General features: G+C 38.0%; 1 protein-coding gene across 2 annotated transcripts in view; it reads right to left on the bottom strand.

Moving 5' to 3' along the window:
* oaf (out at first) overlaps positions 1-21,277 on the bottom strand; it is a 285,677-nt gene extending 264,400 nt beyond the window's left edge. The window contains exon 1 of one of the 2 annotated variants that reach the window (XM_065229389.1): positions 20,797-21,277. In XM_065229389.1, the coding sequence (XP_065085461.1) occupies positions 20,797-20,904 (108 nt within the window). In that variant the 5' untranslated portion in view covers positions 20,905-21,277. The remainder of the gene's footprint in view (positions 1-20,796) is intronic. The other variant, XM_065229382.1, reaches the window with a different exon arrangement.
* Between the last annotated feature and the right edge of the window lie 3,764 nt (positions 21,278-25,041).

The following is a 25,041-nucleotide window of genomic DNA, read 5'->3' as shown; positions in this document are numbered from 1 at the left end:
GGATTGACCAATCGATTCAAGAGAGTTTTTCCTTTGAGAATATGTATAACATGTTGACTGAAACCGTTTGGCAGCCGAGATATTCAATTTAGTCGTGGTTTTTTTTTTCATTTTTTGCCCACTGTGCACTGTGCGTCGGGGTGAATGCCGTGTATTGGCTGAAACCATGGACGTCTTCTCAAGTAACTTACTGAGAAGCAATACATTTTTTTCATTTACGACACCAAAACTGAACGTTAGATTACATTATTGCGACGTGGTCGAAGATGGTGAACAAATAAATAAATAAATAAATAAGTTGAGCCACTCCAAGTTATCAAAATTAAAATGAAATCCCGTCCAGGCGATTTGCACAAAGGGATTCCTAATGATTTTTTTTTATTTATTGAGTGAACTAAACAACATTGAGGACTAAGAAAAGGCTAGCCTTATGCTCCATGTCCGAGTGAAGTGAGAACATTTAAGGAAGCTTGAAGGAAATTTTAAAAACCTCACCAAATGAGGTCACGGATAAAAAAAAATGCTATTTTTTTTTTGTTTTTTGTAAATTTATTCAATTGTGCAGACTCAATCGAATAAACTTTACATATCCAAATTATAAAAATTGTTACATGCCAGCTAAACGCATGAATTGTGGTGATTCCTCTCACAAAAAGGACGACTGTTACGTGAAGGAAGATCATATGAAGTTTAAATGTTCAAATTGTGGTGAAAGCCACAAATCCTTTTTTTTTTTGCAATGGATCGCAAAGCGATCCTACAGTCACGGTCTAAGCAACAGGTAGGAAACGCTCCACGTTAACGACCAGCTACTAATTTCTCTTGTTCTCTTCTAGACATAGAGAAGGCATTCGACATGAAGGTTTGATTGCCAATTTGAGAAAGTTTAATTTTCCACTCTAAGATATGAAATTTGATCAAAATTATTTAAAATAAAAAATTAAAATAAGCAAAATTTCCTCAGGGTAGCATTCTTGGGCCTATATTGTATAACATTTTCACTTTGAACCTTTCTGATTTGCCTCAGGGTTGCCACAAATCTTTGATCGCCGATGACACTGGCATTTCCGCTAAAGAAAGAAGTCTTGATGTTATTTGCAGCAGACTGCAGACAAGTTTAGATATTTTCTCTTTTTATTTACAAAAATGAAAGATTTCTCCCAACGCTTCCAAAACTCAATTTATAGTTTTTCAACATAAGCCAAGAGCTTCCTTTTTGAAACCTACTAGCAGTCACATAGTCACCATGAACGGAGTTCCAATTTCTTGGTCAAGTCAAGTGAAATATCTTGGATTAGTAATTGACCAAAAATTGACTTTTAAAGATCACATTGAGGGTAGTCAAGCCAAATATAACAAATATTTTAAATGTTTGTATGCTCTTATCAATCGAAAATCCAAACTCTGCTTGAAGAATAAACTTCTAATATTTTAACTAGTTTTTAGACCGGCCATGCTTTAGGTCTAGTTGTTGCACTACCAGAAAAAAAGCACATCAAATTATTCAGAATAAAGTTCCGAAAATGATTTTGAAGTTGCCTCTCTGGTACAGACATACCGAGGTACACAAAACTTCGAATGTTGAGATTTTATAACAAATGTCCAAATAAATCATTTCAGGTAAAAATCGTTCCTTTTTCAATGGCAACAATTAATTCCCTTTATTTTTAGATAACATTTTTTTCCTCTGTTCGGGACATAAAACCACTGCGACCAGTAATTTGATCTATTGTAGTATATCCCGTGTCCTTAGTTTAGTGCATGTCGTATTACTCCATCACTATTGAGAAATGATGAAGTATTCGGTTTTGATACAGTTTTCATTTTGCCTTTATCGCAAGGAATCGATTCTAATTAAAAGGTCCCGCTATTTATACCCTTCGGAGTGTTGAAACACCCTCCAAAGGCGCGCCCCTTTGTCAGTCAAAATTGGATTCCTTAGCAAAAAAAACAAGACATGACACCAATAATGACCATGCATCAGAACCCTAGTCTTAACCACTTCAAACTAGGAAACAACGAATAGAAGATTAGGAATCACATAGGTGAAGACTAACTAACTCATTTTTTCCTTGTTTCAAGATCATCCTCGGTCCACGCAACCCGAGGACTTATCACTATCAACAAGGCATAAAAAGTAACAAGGACTAAGATGTGTTCCTTTGATTACTGTATAATTATGTTCCCCTAGTTTGAAGTAGTCAAGACTAGGAATCGGTGGTAGATCTTACATCCCGTAACGTACCACGAAAAGGTGATCTACCCACGTTACGGGGCTAGATAACATTTAGTATTAGCTTTTAATTTTAAGATGACAATTGTTATACTGACATGCACGAATAGAAAACCTGTTTAAAATACTGAATTGCCAAAGCAGGAACAATGTAAACACACTTAGATGTATATCTTAACAATTAAGGCTGGTGGGAAACTGAACTAGCTGGAACACCTAGATTAAAATGAAATTAAATTTAATTTGAATTTGTAACAAATAAAGAGTTAAAAGAAAATCGGCTTGTTGGCCATTCGACTGTATGGTCTTCGACCTAATGGCCTGCGGCCTAATGACCATCGGTAGTGGACGACCCTTCTGGACCGAGATAGGAAGGCCAGTGATGCCAGTGAGAAATGTCGCTCCGATTTTCATTCGGAAGTACAATATTCGGTACGGCGCATCACTCGCGTCAGCTTTGAGGTTCGGTAGTTTGGGTACAAGTTCACTCACCTCCATTGGCGTAACTAATGGGGGGGGGGCAGGCCCCCTCCAGAATTATCTAGGCCCCCCCAGAATTTTTGGTATTTGTTTTTGACTCACCGGTATTTTGTGAAGCTTGTTAAGTTCAATGCTACTATTTAGCAGTGATAAAATTGCACCACCAACAAAGATTTTTTAAAGTCCTTTATGTTGATTACTTTTGTTGTGTTCTGGGACTAGAAGAAACAATTTTGAGAAATTATGTAATATCAAATCGATGGCAATAAGACGTCTTCAGGCTCTACAAATTATCCATGAGCCCAGGAATTTTTCTTTAACTTGTGGAAACTTCGTAAAACTTCAAATAGAAGTTCAGGGAAGATCGTAGAAATTATGTAAACTTGGTAGAAATTCTGGGAAATTCATAGACCTTCAGAAAAAATCGTAGAAAAAAGGAACTTGGAAAAGTTCTGAAAACTGCGTAGAAGTAGAGAATTCATTTAAATTTGACGAGCTTCGTAGAAATTAAAGGAACATTATTTTATTTTCGGGAAGCTCATTATTGTTCGGGAACCTCTACATAATTTCAGTTTTTTTTAGCCTCATGGACTTGGAATAGTTATGGAGATTCAACAGCAAACTTTGTAGAAGATTTTCGAATTTCGTAGCATTTTGAGGAGCTGCGTAGAACTTCATATAAGTGTAAGGAATTTTTAAAAAGTTCAGGGAATTTTTTAAAAGATCTAAAAATAGTTCAATAAACTTCTAAGAACTTCAGGGATCTTCGCTACAGTTTAGGGAACTTCGGTGACTTTCCAGAAGTGCAAAAATGTTCAAAGATCTTTGTAGAATTTAAAGAAATGGAAAAAAAATATGAAATTTGCAATAAATTCAGGGATCTTCGTAGAAGTTGAGGAAATTTTGTAAAACCTAAGTTTTGTAGATGTTCAGGAAACGTTGCATAAGTTACAGGATGTTCTTTCAAACATCCTTCCTAGACAATAGGAAATATTCGAAAGATTTCCATATAGTCCAAGATATTAGTAAAGTTCACTGGATATTTGGTAGGTTGTAGGTTGATCAGAAAGTATTCAAAAGTTGTCCAGCTAATGGAATCAGATGGAATCTTGAATGATGAATCTTGATTTTATGGCCATATTTGTACATTCTTTATAGGGAAGACCCGTGCCTTGGTGTTTTAGCTATATTGTCACAAATTTGCACTCCAGCAGCTAAATTCCAATTTCAATTTCTGCATATGCCTAATATGTTTAAATTTCTTTCGTTTCGATGAATTGTATGCCCGGAATTCAGCTGCAGGATAGTTTGCATGGATCAGTACATAAAAAATTGCGTGCTTTGTGTGTGTATTTTTTTCATTAAATAAGCTCTTTCCTGTACAATGTACATGTAAATAATAAATTGATACCAAATGTGTTTAACCACAACTAACTAAATTTAAAATATAAAAAAATTCCATTTTTTGTAAAAAAAAAAAGTTTATTTACTATCTAGTTATAATCAGAAACACAATCATGCAAGTTTAGAGTGTAGAAATATAGTTAAATCTTGATTATGTTAGTTAGTTCTAAAATTTAAAAAAATGTTCTATCATTTTTATAATTTTTTTTTTCACTTCAAATATCAGAATCATGACATTCAAAATCCAGTATCTTCAAAACCTGATGAAATTAAATTATAACCTGATTATTCACAATTTTTGCCACATGTCAAGATTTTTCGAAATTTTTGATTCCTAATTTTTTCTTACTTTCTTATCTCGAACAATTTTTCTCTCGAGAAATGCTATGATTCTCAGAATTTAGGTAAGTTTCCTAAGATCTTGCATTACGAATTTTGAAGACCAGGAGATTCAAAACTTGTCTAAGCCTATGATATCGAAAACAATTTTTAAGTCCATTAATTTTTTTTAAACTCTTGATTAGGTCAAACATACTATTGGTATTAAAATTCTTATTTGTTTTTTTATATAAATGTACTAGAATTTTGATGAAATGACTGTCCAGGAAGGATATTGCAATTTAATCTTAGTCTTATAATTGATCTAAATTTGTTAACTTTTATTAACATTTGTATTCGAAAAATTTATGCTGATTCAGATTAGAGATATCTTTTTTTATTAGTTAAAAATCTTGAAAACATATGGGTATGAGATCACAAAAATATTTCTATTTTAACATTAGCAATGTTAAGAATTGTGCATCTGCAGCATATGCATGTACGTAATTAGTGGAGTTGTTAGTTATTTCGACGCTTTTCAACAATGCTTGACATTTCCCATTTTTTAAATAATTTCTTGTTAGTCAACCAACCACTTATGATTAAGTCTTGAATTTAACAGATGCGTAGAAATATTTCTGATCGTTTGGTGATAAAATTATTGAAATTGGTCCAGGAGCAGCTGAGTAATTAACGTTCAAAATCTTTCATAATTTCGTTACAAGTTCCATTTTCAGTTTTCACAAAGTGTACCCCCGTAGTTCTACGTACTAACGTAGTTCTACGTCCAAAAATTGTGCATCTTGAACATTTTCCTACGTTCTAAACGTATTAAATTTATTCTGTGTGCACTTTACCTTGAAACCGCCAGAATTTTATAAAATTTCTTCAAATGCAAATACCTACAATATTGGAATTTGCTTCTATCGCAACATTAGGTAGGGGAATTTACGTATTCTCGGCAACCTAAGCAGCGACCTTCTTTCTATAGCTTTTTCTCTAAGGAACGCACACATATGCAGTATTGGTTTGTTTACAATCTTTTGCTGCCAGCTGTTCTAACAAGTTCAGTCGAAAAAATTGTCAAAAACTGTTTTGAAACGCTTTTACGAAGCTCCAATCTTCTCTAGTGAGAGCGAGTATTGTCGGTAACCAGTTTTTCTTCGGCAACCGTTCCATTTGAACTGCATGTAAATCTGCTGTTCTATTATCGGCAACTCGAAATCAGCTACAATTTGTAGTGCGTGTGTTTCATTTCAAGAAAACCCTGCTAGATTGCTTTTTCTCAGTGGTAAAAATATAGTCAAATTGAAGCTGAAAGCATAAAGAATCGTTTGCATGCATTCAGCGAAGTGTTTTCGTAAGAAAATCCAGTGAAAATAGTGTTTCAATTTGTGTTGCCGAAAGTAGTCTGTCATGCCGAAGCCGTTATTTCCCCTATGTATTGGATTCGTTTTCACTTTCCTGACATTTTGACAACGACCAACCAGCGAACCAACCAACCATAAGCTCCTAGTTCCATGACCCGACTTTACCCACTACAGCCAACGCTCACTAGTGTGGCCCTAGCAAAACTACCTCCCCCTCCCTCGAAGCACCATCAAAAGGAGCAACTTTATCTTTTATTCAGCAGTTCTGTTTTGTTTACGGCTTTTAGCTCTGTGTGTTGGAACACAACATTTCCCCAACCTATTGGACTCGCACCCCGAACAAAACGACAGCTCCATCCATTCTGCCGCATGTTCTCCCCCTGCAGCAATGCTATTCAGAGTCCGGCGAAACGCGGAGCTCAAGTCCATTTTTTTCCTCGCCGAGACGCTTTAACTACTTCCAGTTCAATGGCTTTTCATCCCCTGTTTTGGGGGTTGCAGGCCCAACTTTCGTTCAACAGTTCTTCTATATAAATAGAAAGAACGACCGGTCGGACTCGTGTGAGCCACAAAAAGGTGGAATGATTTCCGCGACCTAACTTTCCCACCCAACCCGGAGGCGGCGGCGGCGGCGTCCGTCAGCAGCAGTTTGATCCCGCTGGGACACACTATAGGTACTTTCAATTCTGCACGATGGATACAATCTCACAACAGAGCGAGATGAGATGCGGAAAGGCAACCGGGGACAACAGCATGCCTTTGTTGTGTTATTATTTATATCCGCTACATTGTTGTTGTTGTTTGCTCTGTACGGGAGGAGGCGTACATGTGTCTGCTTGGGTGTGGGTGTGGGTATTTGTGCGTCTGCAGACATAACGAGACGTATGCACATATACGTCAACCAAATGTTGTTTTCCGTGCTGAGCACCGATGCTACCGACGCCAGGAAGGCAGCTCCCACATCTGGACCCTACCTATCGACCCATCAACGCATGAACCGGGGACCAACGGCTTTACTTCCTTTCCGAAGGAAGGCGTTATCAGAGATGTTATGCCTCAGAACATCCCGGCGGTGCCGACTGGGATTGAACTCAGGCCTGCTGGGGTGAGAGGTAATCTCGCTTACCACTACACCACCGGCGCCGCTATGAATGACTGGTTGAGGGTGTTTCAGTGCCAAGGGGCGTTGTTGGTAGCGCGTGTGAGGGGGAACTACCAACTAAATTGAACTTGTGCCCAACAGAATTGTGAGTGACCCACTGACCCATTGTGGATGCTGCACAGTGCTTACTTGTAGTAGCCCTTGTAATTGCATTGTCAGTTGGATCCATTCCTGATGATAGGGGGACTTGAGTGGGGTTTGCAGTTTGCATTTTGAACAGCAGTCAGTCAGCAAGAAAGTAGATACCAAGTAGTTCTCAATTTCGCTTCGAGCAATGAAGCTTGAAACCGTTAGGAAATAACGAACAAATCCGCTACAAATCTGGTAAACAACCGTGAAAGCCCCCAAGGTCCGGATCTCATTACCGGTCCATCTGATTCTCGTTCTCCTGTTCCTTTGTACAGTGAAAGGAAAAATTGCATACACTTCGTTCTCGCAAAGGCAAAATAAAAACCCTCCAGTAGATTCTCCGAACTCACAGCCCCATCAACATCACCGTCTGACAGAGGGGAATCCTTCTTTTCGCGGTTGAAGCTGCCTTCTTCAGACGTATTCAGTACGCCCAATTTGCGAGCAAGATTTTCCCCCGCAGCTGCAGTGTACCACCGATCCAACTTCCTACGGTGCAATATATACGTATCAGTCAGAGCGTGAGTGGTGCAACGCGGAAAATGCGCTTCCTACAACTTGGTTCCGTTCTAAAGCATTTGCCGGATTCGTTTGCACAGTTAAGCAGTATGTTTGTATTTGCAAAATTCTTGAGACGGAGCTGTTGCAACAACGGAAAGCATGAAATCCGCGGTAGGTTGGATTTATTTATTCATGATGATCGTGCTGAAAAGAAAATAATTGAAACTTATGCGGATTTTTGCTACGCGGCAGGATAATTTCAAAGAGAGTTGCAATGTGATAAAGGAAACCTTTCACACATGACTAATCCGGCGCATGGAAGGGCGATGTGATTTGCGCATTTGTACATACATGGGCGAAGACAGATGGGGGTAGTGAAGAGCCCCATGCAACTGATATACGACTAATACACTGTTTGGAAGCCCTACATGAACCTTATATTGCAAAAAGGGCGATAAGCGCGCTTGTTGGTTACTTGAACCGAAAGCTCCTCCACAAAATTCAATAGCGAAATTAATTCTCGAAGTCTGGAAAATTTGGATAAACTTGTAAAGTAACAGAAATTTGTAAAGTAAATCCAGGATTTTGAACATCATAATCTTGGCTAAATTCATAGATCCATTTTTTTTTTTAATATTAATAATACAGTAATGTCCAGAAGTGTCAACAGTACATTTTTTGAAAAACCATCGTCCAGAGCGAAACAAAACAGCCAGCACACGGGCGGCCGTTTATAACTACATTCCAAGCGAACAGCGGATTTTGATTGACAGTTTATTGTAATGAAATTTTAGCTGCAGGCTTGCGTGTGACAGTAAATTACCAACTCCCTTATTTACGCATAATTTTAACATCAATGCTTATGAGTGGTCAGTCTTCATTCTTATCTTTTAATTCCATGCAATAAACATCAAATAACTGCAGTAATTAGCCAGAAATCAGCAAAATTCTACACGACATATATTTATGTCGCGCGCGCCGCCGGTCTTGTCTGCTTCTTTGTGCGAAAATGCTCTGTCGCTGGCAGAAAACAGTTTAGAAATGTCATGACATTTTTGCCGCTTGCCAGTTTGTTTTTGTGTGTCGTCAAAATGGTTATCGCAAAAAGCATCAATCTTCGCACATCTTACAATAGCAAATTGAAATTTTTCCTGCACACTAATCGAGTCAGTACGGTTTTACCGAGTTTTTGAATTGCGGAACTGTTCGGTAAAAGTTTAAAAATCTGTGGAAAATTTATTAATGAGAAAATTTGTTCTGAACTTGTACATACTTAGTTCTGTAAACCCCATTTAATGATAGAAAATAAAATTGGTCGATTTCATTGATTCCTTACGGATAACGGTCATTTGAATTTTTACCGACATTTTCAGTAATTCAAAAACCCAGTAAAAAAATACTGACTCCTGTAAAAAAATCTTAGTGTGTGCATCTTAGATAGAGTCACCCCGTCTTCGTACGCTTTTTCAGCGGTCTTATTGCACTAAAATATACCTGAAACATCATCTTGAAGATGAATGAGAAAGATTTGACATTGCTGTTAGGGTAGAGTACTACTTCGTCGTAATCGCCAGTTCACCAAGAGATTTGACCAGCAGTTTATATTAATTTTGTATATTCGATTACGTGAAATTGTGGAATGCTACGAAAAACAGAAGTAAGTAAATGCAGTGAAGATCTTTTACCCAGAGAATATACGATGTAACATCATGAAATACTTGCTTTAAATTTTCGGATGGCTTGCGTGTGAAACGATGTGTATACTAATGATGATGATTGAAGAATATTGAAAAAAAGAAGAATTTAAATTGAGTGAAGGTGTCTTGAGCCTTAATTTACAAATCTATATGGATTTCGGCCTGTCTGCAAATATATTATATTAACAATATGATCCACACTTTCGCTTAGCTGGCGAATCAAATTTTTAGCGATGAAAGCACCTCTGTGGCCAAAAAGGCTACCAATGTAGTTGTTTATCGTCACGAGGGGTAAACCAAATGAAAATTTGTTTAATATTTAAAATAAATGTATTTCAGCATATTATTTTATTTGATGACAACAGTGACATGTCAGACAAATTTTAAAGTAATAAACACAATGTAATTAATGAAAATAATGTGACTCTTACTTTTGTAATAAGTGCTATATTCGCACCCCTAGATTGTAATTGAATGATTGCTGCTGACCTTTTTCAACGCTAGATGGTGCGTGAAGCGATATTTTGCGGGTCGCCATTGCAATATTTGGAAAAGGCAAGAATGGATCATATTGTTAATATGATATATTTGCTGTCTGCCTGTCCCTTATAGACTCGGAAACTACTGAACCGATCGGCGTGAAAATTTGTATGCAGGGATTTTTGGAGCCGGGAATGGTTCTTATGATGGTTAGAGACTTCTCCTCCATCTGTAAGGGGGGCTCCCATACGAATGAAACAGCAAAATATACCATGTTTTTTTTTTAATCGGCGCATAAACTCAATATTGAATATTGAATCCCGAGCAAGGCCGGGCACACTCAGCTTGTACAATATGTAATTATAGAGCAGTAATCGCACACAGTAGGATCCATTTTGTACTGCGTTTTGATCAGTATAGAATGAAGAGAAAGAAATAAAACACGACCCGAGACGAAAACTGCGAAATAAATCCTCGTTGTATTAATTGCAGCAGTGACCACAGATCAACCTTCAGGAAATGTCCAGTTTACCAAAAGGAATGGCAAGTAGTAAAATCAAGGTTGGCCATATTTCATATCCTGAAGCACGAAAACGATCAGCAGATTCCAGCTACGCTCAAACGCTTGTACAATCACGTCTCGAAATTGCAAAACTTGAGGCTCTACAGTAGACCTGTTCATTTTAATTTAAATGTTCGGAATGTAACGGGTCAACCGTGATTACTGTTCGTCATGTTAATTTGAACTTTTGTGCAAATTTTCAGCAAAATCGGTGTTGATTTAGAGGTGCTTCAAGTTAATTTTATGTTTTTAAGGTAATTTACGGCTTACAATATTTGTATCTCGAGACTGAAATAACGAAAACTGCTGTAACAACTTTCATAGCAAAGTTTAATGTGTCATGTATCAACTTTGTGAGCAAAGGTTGACTATTAGAAGTGATTTTATTGAAGTTTGACTTAGTTTCATGCTCGAAGATATCTTAAAAAGTGAAGAATTTTACAGTATTTGTTCTACGAATTTTCCACCCGTATGATATAAAAATGTTTAGTGTACGGCATAATGTTTCTCATATTGTTCTAAAAGTTTCGTTCAAACATAGTTTTCGTGTTTATTTCATAGATTGAGAAATAAAAATCAGAAAAAAGGCCGTTTAGCTAAAATTCACAAGACAACAGAGCCAATAAAAGTCAATTAGATTGACAGAACATAGTTGCATTGCTTTTCAATGACGACCGATGACTGTTTCATTGATATATGATTTTTTCCATAACTATGAATCCTCAGTAGACGTGTTTTTTTTTATCAAAGGCAAGTGTCACTCGAGCCATTCAAAATATTCGTTATTTTATAAATTGCTGTTATGGTTCGAGTGACACTTGCCTTTGATAAAAAACACGTCTACTGAGGATTCATATTTATGAAAAAAAAATCATATATCAATGAAACAGTCATCGGTCGTCATTGAAAAGCAATGCAACTATGTTCTGTCAATCTAATTGACTTTTATTGGTTCTGTTGTCTTGTGAATTTTAGCTAAAACGGCCTCTTTTCTGATTTTTATCTCTCGATCTATGAAATAAACACGAAAACTATGTTGGAATGAAACTTCTAGAACAATATGAGGAACATTATGCCGTACACTACACATTTTTATATCATACGGGTGGAAAATTCGTAGAACAAATACTTTAAAATTCTTCACTTTTTAAGATATCTTCGAGCATGAAACTAAGTCAAACTTCAATAAAATCACTTCTAATAGTCAACCTTTGGTCACAAAGTTGATACATCACACATTAAACTTTGCTATGAAAGTTGTTACAGCAGTTTTCGTTATTTCAGTCTCGAGATACAAATATTGTAAGCCGTAAATTACCTTAAAAACATAAAATTAACTTGAAGCACCTCAAAATCATCACCGATTTTGCTGAAAATTTACACAGAAGTACAAATTAACATGACGAACAGTAATCACGGTTGACCCGTTACATTCCGAACATTTCGTTTAAAATGAACAGGTCTACTCTACAGGAATCAATGAAACAAAAAGACGAAGGATTGAGACAAAAATCCGATAAAGTTGAAAAACTCACACCGAAAGTACACAACCTGAAGGCATACGTCATCAAGCATCACTAACGTGCACAGGAATCTTGTTAAGGAGGGGCATGTTTTTTTTTCTATGGTGCATTTGATCTGGGGATGGGGAGTACTTCAAAGTGCGTGGTGGATGGTGTTGTACATCCACCACTGTTTTCCTACTGTTCAATTTAGCTAATTTTATTAATTTTTTGCTCCGGTGGTGGTTCATCTTCTGCAATGCAAACTGCTTTCAGACAGCCAATGGAATTGGCAATTTAATTCCATCGACGATGTCTAGGATGGTCGGTTCGTCAAATGGTTGCAATAATATCCGAAATGATACATTTGCTCAAATGTTGTTGCCTTGGTGGATGGATTCAGCTGAAGTCACATCAGATGGTGGTGATAGCACTGACAAACCGACATAAATGACCAATAAGAATCGCATTCTCCTTTCGCATGCACACTGCGTCGACAAGTACAAGGTTCAAGCAGTGCGCATAGCAGTGAACAAACAGTAGGGGAAATGCTCCTATAGTTGCGGTATTTTAGAAGCGTTAGGTTCCTATAGTTGTGCATGGAGACTAAATACACAACTATAGGAACCTAACGCTTCTAACGTACAGCAACTATAGAAGCGTTTACCCTATATTGCTCTTGTACAATCCAATCTTGATTAGTGGAGTTGAATACTTGGCACTGATGAAGTCTGCCAGTAGTAGACGAAATACGCGTATCTGTCAAAAGATAAACAATTATAACGGAATTAAAAGGAAATAAACCAGCACACTCAAAGCTCTTCATAAAAGTATATTGCTGTTTTTGTCCTTGCACTTGGCTTGTACTCCAGCAGTGCTCCCAGCCATTGTGCTGGCACTGTCAAAACATATTGCCATAAACTGCTCCCAAGAAATCTGCATCACTCTCAGGACCTCAGAAATAGTATTGAAGATGGTCGTCGCGTCTGTTTTCAACAACCATCTCACACCCACAAATGTTTCCGTCTCATCTGCAATGATTGCCACAGGTTTTCCTCGCAAGGTTTTCGCAATGATCCGTAACATTACATTGTGCAACGACGTAATCATGTCATTTTGAATACGGTTACTTGTGTACTGGAAATTTTTAGCACCTTTCGCCAAGTGTTTTCCAGCATAGGATCGTAGTTAGACACCAACTGGGAGGCACACTTTCCCAGAATGTTCACGAAGTGATATTATAGATGAAACGTTCCATTATATAGCGATTTTGTAGCCGCTTTGCCTTATACTCATACATCTAGCTTTCACTGGAAATACTATATGTGAGTGCTCATTGCAAGACAGTCTATATTACATGATATAAGCCATAGTCTGTACGGGGTATTATATGCTGTAGTATTTACACTTTACTATTACCGTTGCGGGTCCGTTGAACTTGGTCATTTTCAGCAAAAATTGTAATTCTATTTTTTCAAATTTTGACCTAATAGGACCATTAAAAAGGTTTAAAAAATAAGTAACGATTGGAACAAAAGCGCACAAAACTATTTTGACAAGCGAGTACAGGATTGTTAACGGAATGACGACTTGAGCGAAGGGTTGAGCATGTCAACCCTGCCACAAAGTACCGCCAGTCGGGGTGACAGGAAATAATGCCGAATATTCAACATGTTTTAAAGATGAAATAAAGGACAATCCTGAACTTATTGCAACGCACAGAAATAGCTGTAACTTTTTAACCACGGTGACAAATGACTTGAAATTTTCTAAGAAGATTCTAACACAAATTCTTAGTAAGACAACAATAGACCAAGGTTCAATGGCAAACTAATACCCACTTTTCAATTAAGGAATCTAAAAGCTGACTTTAAACTTTGTACAGCTGTGAAAAAGTCCATCCTCAGAATTCCTTGAGCTTCTTTTCGAAACTTTTAGAACTCTATGAGCTCTTTTGAAATACTTCTCAATCTGAAATTCTCCAAGAGTTTCAGTAGAATTTCCTCAGTGTTAACCAGAAATTATTCCCGGAATGAGCTAGAAATTATCGGTACTCCCTTTGAATTTCACTCAAAATTTAATTTTCTCGGTATTATTTTTGGAATTATCTTGGAACTATCTGCAGGATTCACTAGAATTTATTCACAGAATTTTTTTGGAATACTCCCCAGAAACCCTTTGGAGCTGTCCTCAGAATTCAGTATCCTTGAGGTTCTTCTCGGATTTTTTTAGAACTCTCCTAAGAGCTCTTTTAAAATTCTTCTCAGAGGTCCACTGGAATTATACTTAGAACTCTTCATGATTTTTTCTCAGAACACATTGGAACTTAAATTCTTTTAGAGTTTCAGAAATTTTTTCCGTAATGAGCTAGATATTATCCTCGGAATTCGCTTGAAATTTTGCTTAAAATCCTTTTGGAATTTCACTCAAACATTGCTTTTCTCGGTACTATCTGCAGGTTGCTCTAGAAATTATCCGCAGAATTTTCTTTGCATTCTCCCCAGAAATATTTTGGAACTGTCCTAAGAACTCAATATCCTTGAGGTTCTTTTCGGAATATATTTGATCTTTTTTTTCAGAACAGCTTGGAACTGAAATTCCCCTAATGTTTCAGAAGAATTTCCTCTGTATTCTCCAGAATGAGCTTGAAATTACCCTCAGAATTTCCTTGAAATTTTCAAAATTTGATTCTCTCGGTATTCTTTTCAAAATTATCATGGAACTATCTGCAGGATTCACTAGAAATTATTCGCAGAATTTTCATGAAATCATCCCCAGAAATCTTTTCTTTTGAAACTGTTCTCAGAATTCAATACCCTTGAGGTTCTTCTCAGAAATGTTCAATAAAGCTAATCCTTCCATTCACCAGAACTGTGCAATTTTTACATAAGGAATTTTCAATTCAGCTTGCCCCTCCATGCAGCAGATTGTTGCAAATCTTACACCAGAAATTTGCAATAATAACTTGTCCTCGGGTAATTTTAAACCAGAAAATTTCAATTGACCAGAACGATGCAACTTTTCCGCCGTTAATGTTCAATGAAAAATTGCTTCTTAAATCTTCTGATTGGTGCAGATTTCCTTTTTCCATTTTTCACCAGAAATTTTCAATATAAGTTGCTTCTTCTGAATATTGCAGGTTTTCCACTAAATCAAGATAGCCCCTATTTTCAGATTATTTATCATAAATCAACAGTAAAGCAGCTTCTCTCCAATCATCAGAATGGTGCAAATTTTACACCAGGAAGAAAATATTAAAGTTTGTTTCTCTATTCAGCTAAAGGATGCACAATTAAGACCAAAAATTTTCCGAAAAACTTGCCCGTCCTTTCACCAGAACGGTGCAGATTTTCCTCCAGAAATTTTCAATGTAACTTAATTTTAAATAAAGCTTGTGCCTTCATTTACATACCAGTGCAAGTTTTCCACCAGAACTATTTTGTTCATTTCATTTATCAAAGCGATACAAAGTTTGCACCAGAAATTTTCAATAAAACATGCTCCTACGATCACCAGAACGGTACACCAAAACTTGTTAGTGAAGTTTGTTTCACCATGCACCTTTGTGGTGCAATTTTCAGGCTTTGCCTCTTCATGGACCAAAATGGTGCAAATTTTCCACCATAAATTTGCAATGAAGCTTGTATTCATCAGAACGATGCAAATTATGCACCAGAAAAATGAATAAACCTCGCTTCTACATTCATCACAGTGCTGCGAACTTTCCACCACAAATTTTCAGTTAAATGTAACCCTCCAAATTTTTAGCGTGATTCAATTTTTCCACCAGACTTATTCATTTTGATAAGTCCCTCTATGCACCACCTTGACGATATTTTTACACCAGAAATATTCAATAAAAAGCTTTTTCTTCGATTTACCACCACGAAGGTAAATTTTTTCAACCTTAAATGTACCCTCTTCTTTTAACCCTGCATGAACCACCTTAAAAAATAAAATTACACCAGAAATTTTTTGACCAAAAAATTTTATAGAAGTTTTTTTCTTCGTGCACCTTTGTTTGCAGTTTTCAGGCACCATCGCAAAGTAATTGACGCAATAAAAGGTTTCCAGTGCCATTATATTATGCAATGAGTTTATTTTACCTTCAAATCAAGTTATCAAGAAAGTTATTTTATGTCATAATTTTGCAAAAGTGGAAATAAAAACCTTATTTATAAAAGGTGGCGTCGCCTTAACCTCAATCTACCTGTGCACCTACTCTCAAAACGTAAACAATTATCAAAATATTGCTTGCAATGGATAGATATCGAGTTAACTAGAAGATTAAGTGTGTTTTTCAACCGATTCGAGTATGAATATGGCATTAGATCTGTTTTTTGAAAGTTGGTGCACAGGTTAAAAGTGAGGTTACGCGACGCCACTGCAGGCAACATTAGGTTTGAAGGAGAGGAAAGTGCAGTACTCCCTTCACTCCCACAAATGGGAGCGCGACTGGTGGGAGGAACTGTCCGGGACGCTATATCCCAACCCGTTGACGGTGAATCTTCCAGCGTGGCCTATGATCACCGAACAAGGAACGACGAATCATCCCTCAAGCACAAACCGAAATCCTCTTCAAGTTTTTCCCTCATGTCCACCACAAATCAATCTACGGGAACCATTCATCAACACTCCAGCGATCTCGACGTAAAAATCAACAACATACCAATACCAATCGTACAGTCGGTAAGGATACTCGGCATTCATCTGAACAAAAACTTCAACTTCAAAAAACACTCTCCTGAAGTTCGGAATAAATGCCAAACAACGATCAATTTCATCAAGACTATCGGAAATCGGAGGGACGGTGGAGCAAGGTCAACTCTTTTCAAGGTTCTGAAAACCAATCTGATTCCAAAAATTGTCTTTGGAGTAGATCTCGTCAGCGGTGGCAGCGTATCGAATCCTAAAAGTCTACAACCCGGTGCTTTTCGTTCCAGCCCTGTTGAATCGATTATGGCCGAGTCAGGACAGCTTCCTTTCTCATATCTTTGGATTCAAAATATGACTTCAAAAGCCTGTGATAGCACAACAAATGTATTTCGAGCTGTGCCAACATAAATATCTAAAATCTTCCATAGACGTTTGTTCATGATTGGCTCTGTGGACTCCGGAAGGGTCGGTTTCGGGATATTCTCTGAAACACAAGAACCTCACTTCCAACTACCCGCGATATGCTCAATTTTTTCAGCAGAAGCCATGGCCATCCTCTACGCTACAAATAATTTTGTCAAGACAAACGAAGCCACCGTAGTCTTCACAGATTCTGCCAGCGCACTGGAAGCATTACAGACAGGACAATCACGACCGGCCAAAACAATGGAAGATTCATATGCTTTCGATAGATGGGTAGAAGCCGTTTTTTCATGCATTATTTTCTGTAATTTTCAAGCCACAGGAGTTTCTCAAAATTTTCGATTCGGATGTATGGCATATCATCAGGCACATTTGTCTGCTGCGCAGCGTTGAAACATTGCGTCCCGGGAAGTGTACTGGTATCCAATTTGACATACGTCTTGTCGTCCATCAAAATGCACCGGTTAGGCTTTTGAAGAAGAACGTCATACAAGTTCCGTGACCGTATTTTCGAAGAAGCTTTCTGTGAATCCGTCCATTTGGGTGCTTTTTGCTTCTTGTAGGTTCTGATATTGTTAGGTTTTTTGATTTTCTGCACAGTTCCGACGCTAATGTCCAATTTTTTTTTAGCAATTTCACGAACGGCACACGGTTTAAAGACTGGACTCGGAAAAAATGAGACACACAAAAATGATCACCAAAAATTCATTTTAAATCGGATACTTCTCAAATTTTCAGGGATTAGATAACTATATATTAGCTATGTTTTGGCTCAATTTATTTATTGAATTTCCTCCCCCAAGCTGAATGCTCGTACATTTCTCTTAACACTGCTCATGAGATTTTGGGCGAGGCTTTGCCCATCTTCCTTACACAATTTCTCCCAGTTTTTCCTCAAAGCTTCATCGGTTTTGAATGTTTTTCAACTTCTTCTTCATTATCGCCCAAAACTTTTCGATCGGACAAAGTTCTTGTGTATTTGGCGGGTTCGCCTCCTTCGGGACCACATTAACGCCCTTCGCTTCGTACCAATCCATTACAGGCTTGGCGTAATGGCACGAAGCGAGATCCGGCCAGAACAACGTGGGACCACGGTGAGAGCGGAGGAAGGGCAGCAAGCGCTTCTGCAAGCATTCCTCTCGATAAATCTGCCCGTTTATGGTGCCGGTTGTAACGAACGGCTTGCCTGGCTTGACCAGCCACTCACGGTACAGCTTCCACGCACGCAATTTGGCCACCGTTTTTTGCTTGTCAGTCCGGTTTGGCGCCTTCCTGACCTTAAAAACACGTAGTCCAGCCCGCTTCATGGTCTGCTGGACGAACCACTTCGACAAATTGACCTCTTTGTGGCCACGTCTCGGGTGGAAAGGTTCGGGTTATTCTTAAAGTACTGCCTTATCTTCCGCGCCTTCTCTGGGTATTCCGTTTTCGGTTTTCGGCCGCTTCCAGCGCGCCGCTCGATGGTCTTCGTCTCCTGGAACATCTTCACAACGCGGGACACGGTGGAATGGTGGATTCCAAGCCTATTGCCGATCCATCTGTGCGACTGACCAGGATTATCGATCACCGCGGCCAAGATTTGCTGGCGTAGCTCTTCTTGTTTCGAATGCATCTTGAAAACTACTTGACAGATCGCGATAAAATTTTGCACACATATACAAAACACTCTAAACTAGTACTACCCACGCGATAAAAAGTTACACCCAAAACAAAGTGTCGCATTTTTCCGAGTCCAGTCTTTATGCGATTTCAAAAGTTTTTTTTTTTTTTTTCTTCTTTATTATAGAGATTTTTAGCCTGAGGCTAGTTCATCTCTTAGATTTCAAAAGGCGTACTGCTACCAGCTCCTCCTTTTTCTGGTCCGATGCACCCTTTTGCGCCCAGATTTCGGTAAATCTTCATGAGAACATGTTTCTCCAAACTTCTTAACAATCTTGAACACTGTAGATTTACTGCACTTCACGTTTTTTGCCAATTCTCGAAAGGACAACTTTTCGGAAAACCATTTGTGCAGAATTAATCTGCGAGTTGAAAAGGTGATCCGACCAAAATTTCTCACTTTTATTTTTTATTTTTCAGGTGTGTTGTCAAAATAAACAATGTTTTTACACACTGAGCGAAAATTCACAATTTTTCGTTACGTTTTAACCGTAAATCATCGATAAACAGGTTCTTTAATGAACAATCCTTACAAAAAAGTTACACATTGTGAATTAGGGACTAAATCCATTTTTGAACCGATTCTTAACCTATCGGCCTCAAAATAAAAAAGGGTTCCTAAAATGCCACCCTGCCCAGGATTTTTACAATTTGGCCATTTAGGATACAAATGGACACTTCCAAAACCTCATGTACGTTCGACGGCTCAAAATTTGTGATTTACCATCCAGAAGTAAATAGACACCATGCCATGTACCAACAGGTGTATCTAACCACATCTCCATACCCGGAACTGGTTCCGGCATGGCCTCAACACTTCGAAAACCCCATGTACTGGTACCGTCCGACGCTTCAAAATGTATGATTTTTCATCTGGAAGTAAATAGACATCATGCCACGAACACACAGGTCACATCCGGATACTCCGAACCATTTCTGGTAGGGCCCCAAAAAGGACACATCCACTTCTTTACCTCATCGGAACCGGTGTCAGGTAACCTAAATTGCCAAATTTGAGAAATCCTGGGCAAGGTGCCATTCTAGGAACCTTCATCTTTCATTTGAGGCCAATAGATCAAGAATCGGTTCAAACAAGGATTTTTGGAAGCGAGTTTCAGTTAGGGTCTTTTTTGACCCGCTAATGCACAATGTGTAACTTTTTCCTAATGCATTAGAAAGGTTAAGGCAAACCGTCATTTGGAATTCACTTCTTAGATTGGTCGAGATTTCACCGATTATCACTGATCAAACGCACTCTATTGGAAATTGCTATTAAGTTTAATGTTTGGTCTCCATATTAGTTCTTCTGGAGCGTTCCAATCGAACATTTTCATCAAAGATTCTTAATGCTGGCTTTATGAAACCTGCCGTTGCGTGATCCGGTTGATTTATCACCATACCCAAACCGATGCATGTTGAGGACTTACGTGTGTGTTATTAAATATTGCCAACCACGATTTCTTCGGACAGCATATCGATACCATGTGCCATTGACTGCGATAGAATAAATTTCGAGGTCCATTTAGAAGATTACAATATTATTTTAATTTTGTTTATCAATAGGTTTGCATTTTATTATTGTTGAAATTTTATTCATTTAGGCAACTCACAAAATGAATGGAATTAAATAATAATTGTGATTAGTCATACACATATTTTTCCCCTCTTTCGACCCTACCACCGTCTAACACCACTATTCGCTACCACGTTGTCCGCTACCGGCCCCACCACTACCCAGTCATACGTCATGGTCTATTTAATTCTGCGGCATTCGCCACCGAGCACCGGAATGTCCATTGCATATCATAGATGGCAAAATTTATCCAGAGTACGTGACGTGAGTTTATCATCGCGAGAATCCCCTAAACGTGCCTAATGCACCCGGTGTTCGCACCGGCCTCAACCATTATTTAGGCAAACATTGGCATTTTCATTTCACACCAATTTGCAAACCCAGTGACTTTAATGGCCTTCTGATTCAATGACAATAAAACATCGGGCGACCGCAAGCGGTCAAACTCATAAAAATAAACAACAAAACAATCCCCAATTTCCAGAAGCACAACAAAATCTATGAAACCAAAACAATAAACCTGTCAAATTACGCCTGCAACACGTAACCCGATAGCCGTGTGTTGCACGACTTCCACCGGAGAAACGTCAAAACAGTGAGGATATTAAGTGGCGACATGATAAAAAAAAATGCAAAATACCACAAACCTGATTCTGTACATTGATGACCAGCTGAGTTATCCCATGGCCAATCTGCACCAGGAGACAGATAAAACCTATCACTAGTTTTCTGCTTATACACGATTTGAAATACATTTCTCCAAATACTGGATGCTACACTGCACTGGCACTGTACACCATTGAGACTAGATGGGAATAGAAAATGGGGAGCGCACTGGGAAAGCCTCTTTCGGCGAATTTTCCTCTCGACAATTTCCTCTATTTACAGTTGACACTCGGTAGAATTTTCCTTCAATTTATCACGTAAAAACCAAAGGAAGAGGAACCCTTTCCTGGCAGATGTAATCTTGCTGCAGCATCCGAATCGAATTTCTTCGTAATCACTCAAACTGAACACCAAACCGGAGTAATAAAATACACAAACACTACATACATTGTCTTTAGGTGTTGTGAGAAAGAGCACAACCAAGATTTTCCGTGCCTTCGAAGGCCACCGACGACCGATCGTGCCGACGAATACCGCGGAACTGATTGAACTGGCGACGAGTATTCAGTCAATGAACGAGATGTGCGGTGTATCGCTGGAGGAAGTTGTTGCCGATGGGTTTGTTTGTATTATGAGGAATGTTGCAATCAGGCTGTGCAACACGCATGCGTCTCTGGACAGTGCTGCCTCTGGCGGGAAATGGGGATCGGATGGAGTGGTCGATCTGCTTTACCGGTCGGTGGTTGAGATGATTAATTGTTTTAAGATGTATAAAAACGTGGGACTAATTGTTTGTCTTGTTTAACTTTGTTTAAACCAATAATTTTATCGTGCATGATTATGAGCATTGCCGTTCTCCTTTGCCATAGAGTAGCGATCAATTCATTTTAATTTATTTCTGATCAACACAACACTATTCTAATCATATGTATTTCCGTTCATCATTTTTTATTTGTTGAATGTTCATTCAACTATTTAGCTAGTTAGTCAGCTAAAAACAATATAAATTGTACTTGGAATTCTATAGAAAATCTTCTCAGAATTTATTTGAAAGTTTACCCTCAAAGTTTGATTCCCTTGGGTTTCATCAATTTATCGGCTTGCAGTCATCCAGCAATTTAACAATCACATATTGGCCGATCGCAATGAAAATGTTCTCATCTTCTATATGCTTCCATAAGTTCTCTCAATTCTAACAAGATATTAGAACACTCATGACCTACTAACTTCAAGAATGATCTTGATCCTGTACCGCGATTTTTTTTAAAGATCTCAGCGAAACAAAGTTCCCAAAACTTCCAGTCAATTTCCAAATCAAAGCTTGCAGTTCTGAAGAACATGCATAACTTCTACAATACTCGATGAGCTACTATGAAGTTCCTTGAACTTGTACAAAGTTTGCTGAGCTTCTTCAATTTTGAGAGAATTAAAAAAATACCAGCATTTCTATGAATTTTAACGAAGTTCCTGGAATTTCTACGTACCGCGTATAAATTATATGAAGCTGCGTTTCTTCAAAGTGCCCTAATGTTCTTCAAAATAATCAGAATTTTTACGGAATTTCAAATGATATTTTAAGTCCATTAAACTTTTCAGAACACTGAAGGTAAATGAACTTTTATGAGGTTTTATTCAACGAAGTTTCCCAAACTTTTATAAGATCCCCAGTTGTATGAAGCTATTCCGAATTTTTACAAAGCAGTGTCAATCTAACTCTTCAAAGGTTGAAACTCTCGTTTGCTCCCGGGCCAGACGGCATTCCTGCACCCGTTCTGAAGCTGTGTTCGGACTCGTTGCTCACTCCCTTGGTGAAGTTATTAAATCTGTCACTACAGGAGAGTACTGAGGCGTGGAAATTGTCGCATGTATTCCCTGTCCACAAGAAAGGCAATAAAATGAATGTCCAGAAGTGATGAGGCATCACATCACTATGTTGCTGCTCCAAAGTATTCGAGATCATCATCAATGAGACGCTCTTCAGCTTTTGTAAAAATTACATCTCCACGGATCAGCATGGATTCTACCCAAAACGGTCAGTTACAACCAATTTGACCGAATTGGACCATGGACTCTAGCGGACAAAAAGACGCTGTTAACACTGATCTCAAGGCTGCATTTGACCGAGTAGACCTCAACATTATTTTGAGCAAGCTTGAGAAACTCGGAGTGTCTGGATCCTTCATCTCGTGGTTCATATCTTACTTTAGAAACCGTTCACTTTGCGGTAAGATTGGCGCTTCTCGTTCACGAACGTTTCCGGCGTTCCCTAAGGAAGTAATCTGGGACTCCTTCTGGTTTCACTTTTTGTCAACGAGCTTTCGTGTCTACTGCCACCTGGATGCCGGCTATGCTACGCTATTGTACGTTATCAATTACATCCAGCGAGATTAATTCCCCCGAATTACTTCGACAGCTTTTCTTTTACGCACCTGACAGAGTGATTAGACAGCAAAATTTTATACATCTCGCAGCTCGTAATCGGCAATATGGGTTGAATGAACCTATCAGTGCCGTCACTAATGCGTTTACCCAATGACGTCTATGCATTGTTTGACTTTAATGTGCCTTTAACTGCGTTCATTAGAAGACTGTCCTGAATTATAACGTGTCCTGTTTTTGTTTTAATTATACTTTTTTAATTCATTAAGGCAACCATATGTCAGATGAATCATTGAAATAATAAATAAATAAATAAATAACTACATAAATAAATAAATATATTTGCTGAATTTCGAAAAAGTCCTCTGCTGAACATCCTCATTAAGATTAAAGAAAAGTCACTGAACATAAGCATAGTTCCTTCTTATTAATAACTTTATAATTGAGATTTTTAGCACTTGGCTATTTTTTTCATTTTAACGCTCTTGGGTCAATCGTAACTTGCCTGGGGTAAGATTTGAACTCATGACATTGGCGTGAGAGGTATGGATTCTAATCACTACGCCGGAATGTTCTTCTCATAGCATAATTCCTTGATTTTCAACAAAATTCGCGAAATTTTTATAAAGTTCGCTAATTTTCCACAATATTCAATGAAGTTCTGCAAATTTATTAACCTCCTAAAAAACATGCTAGAACTCAATAGAATTTCAGGGAAGTTCTATGAAGTTTAATGCAATTCTTAAAAATTTGCACGGTTTTTATAAACTTAGCTGAATTTTCTGAATCGCTGCACTTCCAGAATGTTTACAATACTTCAACACAGTTCAATCAATGTCTACGAAATTTTCATAAATTTGACTATGGTTCTTGAAGGTCTATGAAGTCTATGAATCGATATCCTCATAAAAGTTTGAGCAACTTCGTTGCTGTTCAGAGAATTTTGTGTAATTTGTAAAACTTGACCAATTATTAAGTTGAAAGAACTTAAAAAATCAGGAAATTGAGGAAACATTGTATAACATAAAAAAAAAATGAAACGCAGAAAATCAGTGAAATTTCTTACTAGTACTGCCGAGAGCTTAACAGATGCTCCGGAAAAGGCGAGGAAATATTCAAAACTAGGTTCAATACATAGTATAGCAAAAATGAAAAAAGGACCAGCTAAGTTAGCAAGTTTAATTAGAAACTACGCCGCTAGAGGCACATAAATTTTATATTATTTATGAGGAGTGCTATATATTTCATGATCATGGCCATATGGAATGTTGCCGTCTTGAGCAAACTTGTTCAGGTGACCAAGACGGTGGTCATACTAGTTCAGAACTCTCTAACTCAGTTTACAGATGAACTTCCTCTGTTGGCTGTATCTCAAAATCCTGGCCATATAAAAGGTTACTATCATCACCCAAGTTGTTTAGATGACCAAGTCCTTTCGAATGGTGGTCATACTAGTTCAAACTCTCTCAATTCGTGACGCTAGTGTGCATGCAAACTTCGTGAATATGCTATTTCCGGACAGCCTGCCCATATAAAATGTTGCTGTTCATTGTGAATACTTTCGGAACAGGAGTGACGTGTAGAGACCAAAAATCGATGCTGGACGTCATTTTGGAAACTAAGATGGAGGCCATCTGTTTTAAGAATACTGCCAAATACCCTACATATAATATGGTATTTCCGGAACGGGGACGACGTATAGAGGTCAAGACCAAGATGGCGTCCAACATAAATTTACGTCTTCTACACGTCGTCACGTTCTGGAAATATCCAGGGGGTAGTATGAAGGGTATTTGACAGTTTTTCTAAAACAGATTTGGCGGACATCTGTTTCCAAAATGGCGTCTAGCATCTATTTTTGGCCTCTACACGTCACCCCTGTTCCAACAATACTCACATTGCACAGA

This window comes from Ochlerotatus camptorhynchus, unplaced genomic scaffold (assembly GCF_037179485.1).
Source record: "Ochlerotatus camptorhynchus isolate MF236.1 unplaced genomic scaffold, CSIRO-AGI_Acam_v1.1 ptg000024l, whole genome shotgun sequence".
NCBI lineage: Eukaryota > Metazoa > Arthropoda > Insecta > Diptera > Culicidae > Ochlerotatus > Ochlerotatus camptorhynchus.
This window is presented reverse-complemented; position numbering and strand designations above follow the sequence as displayed.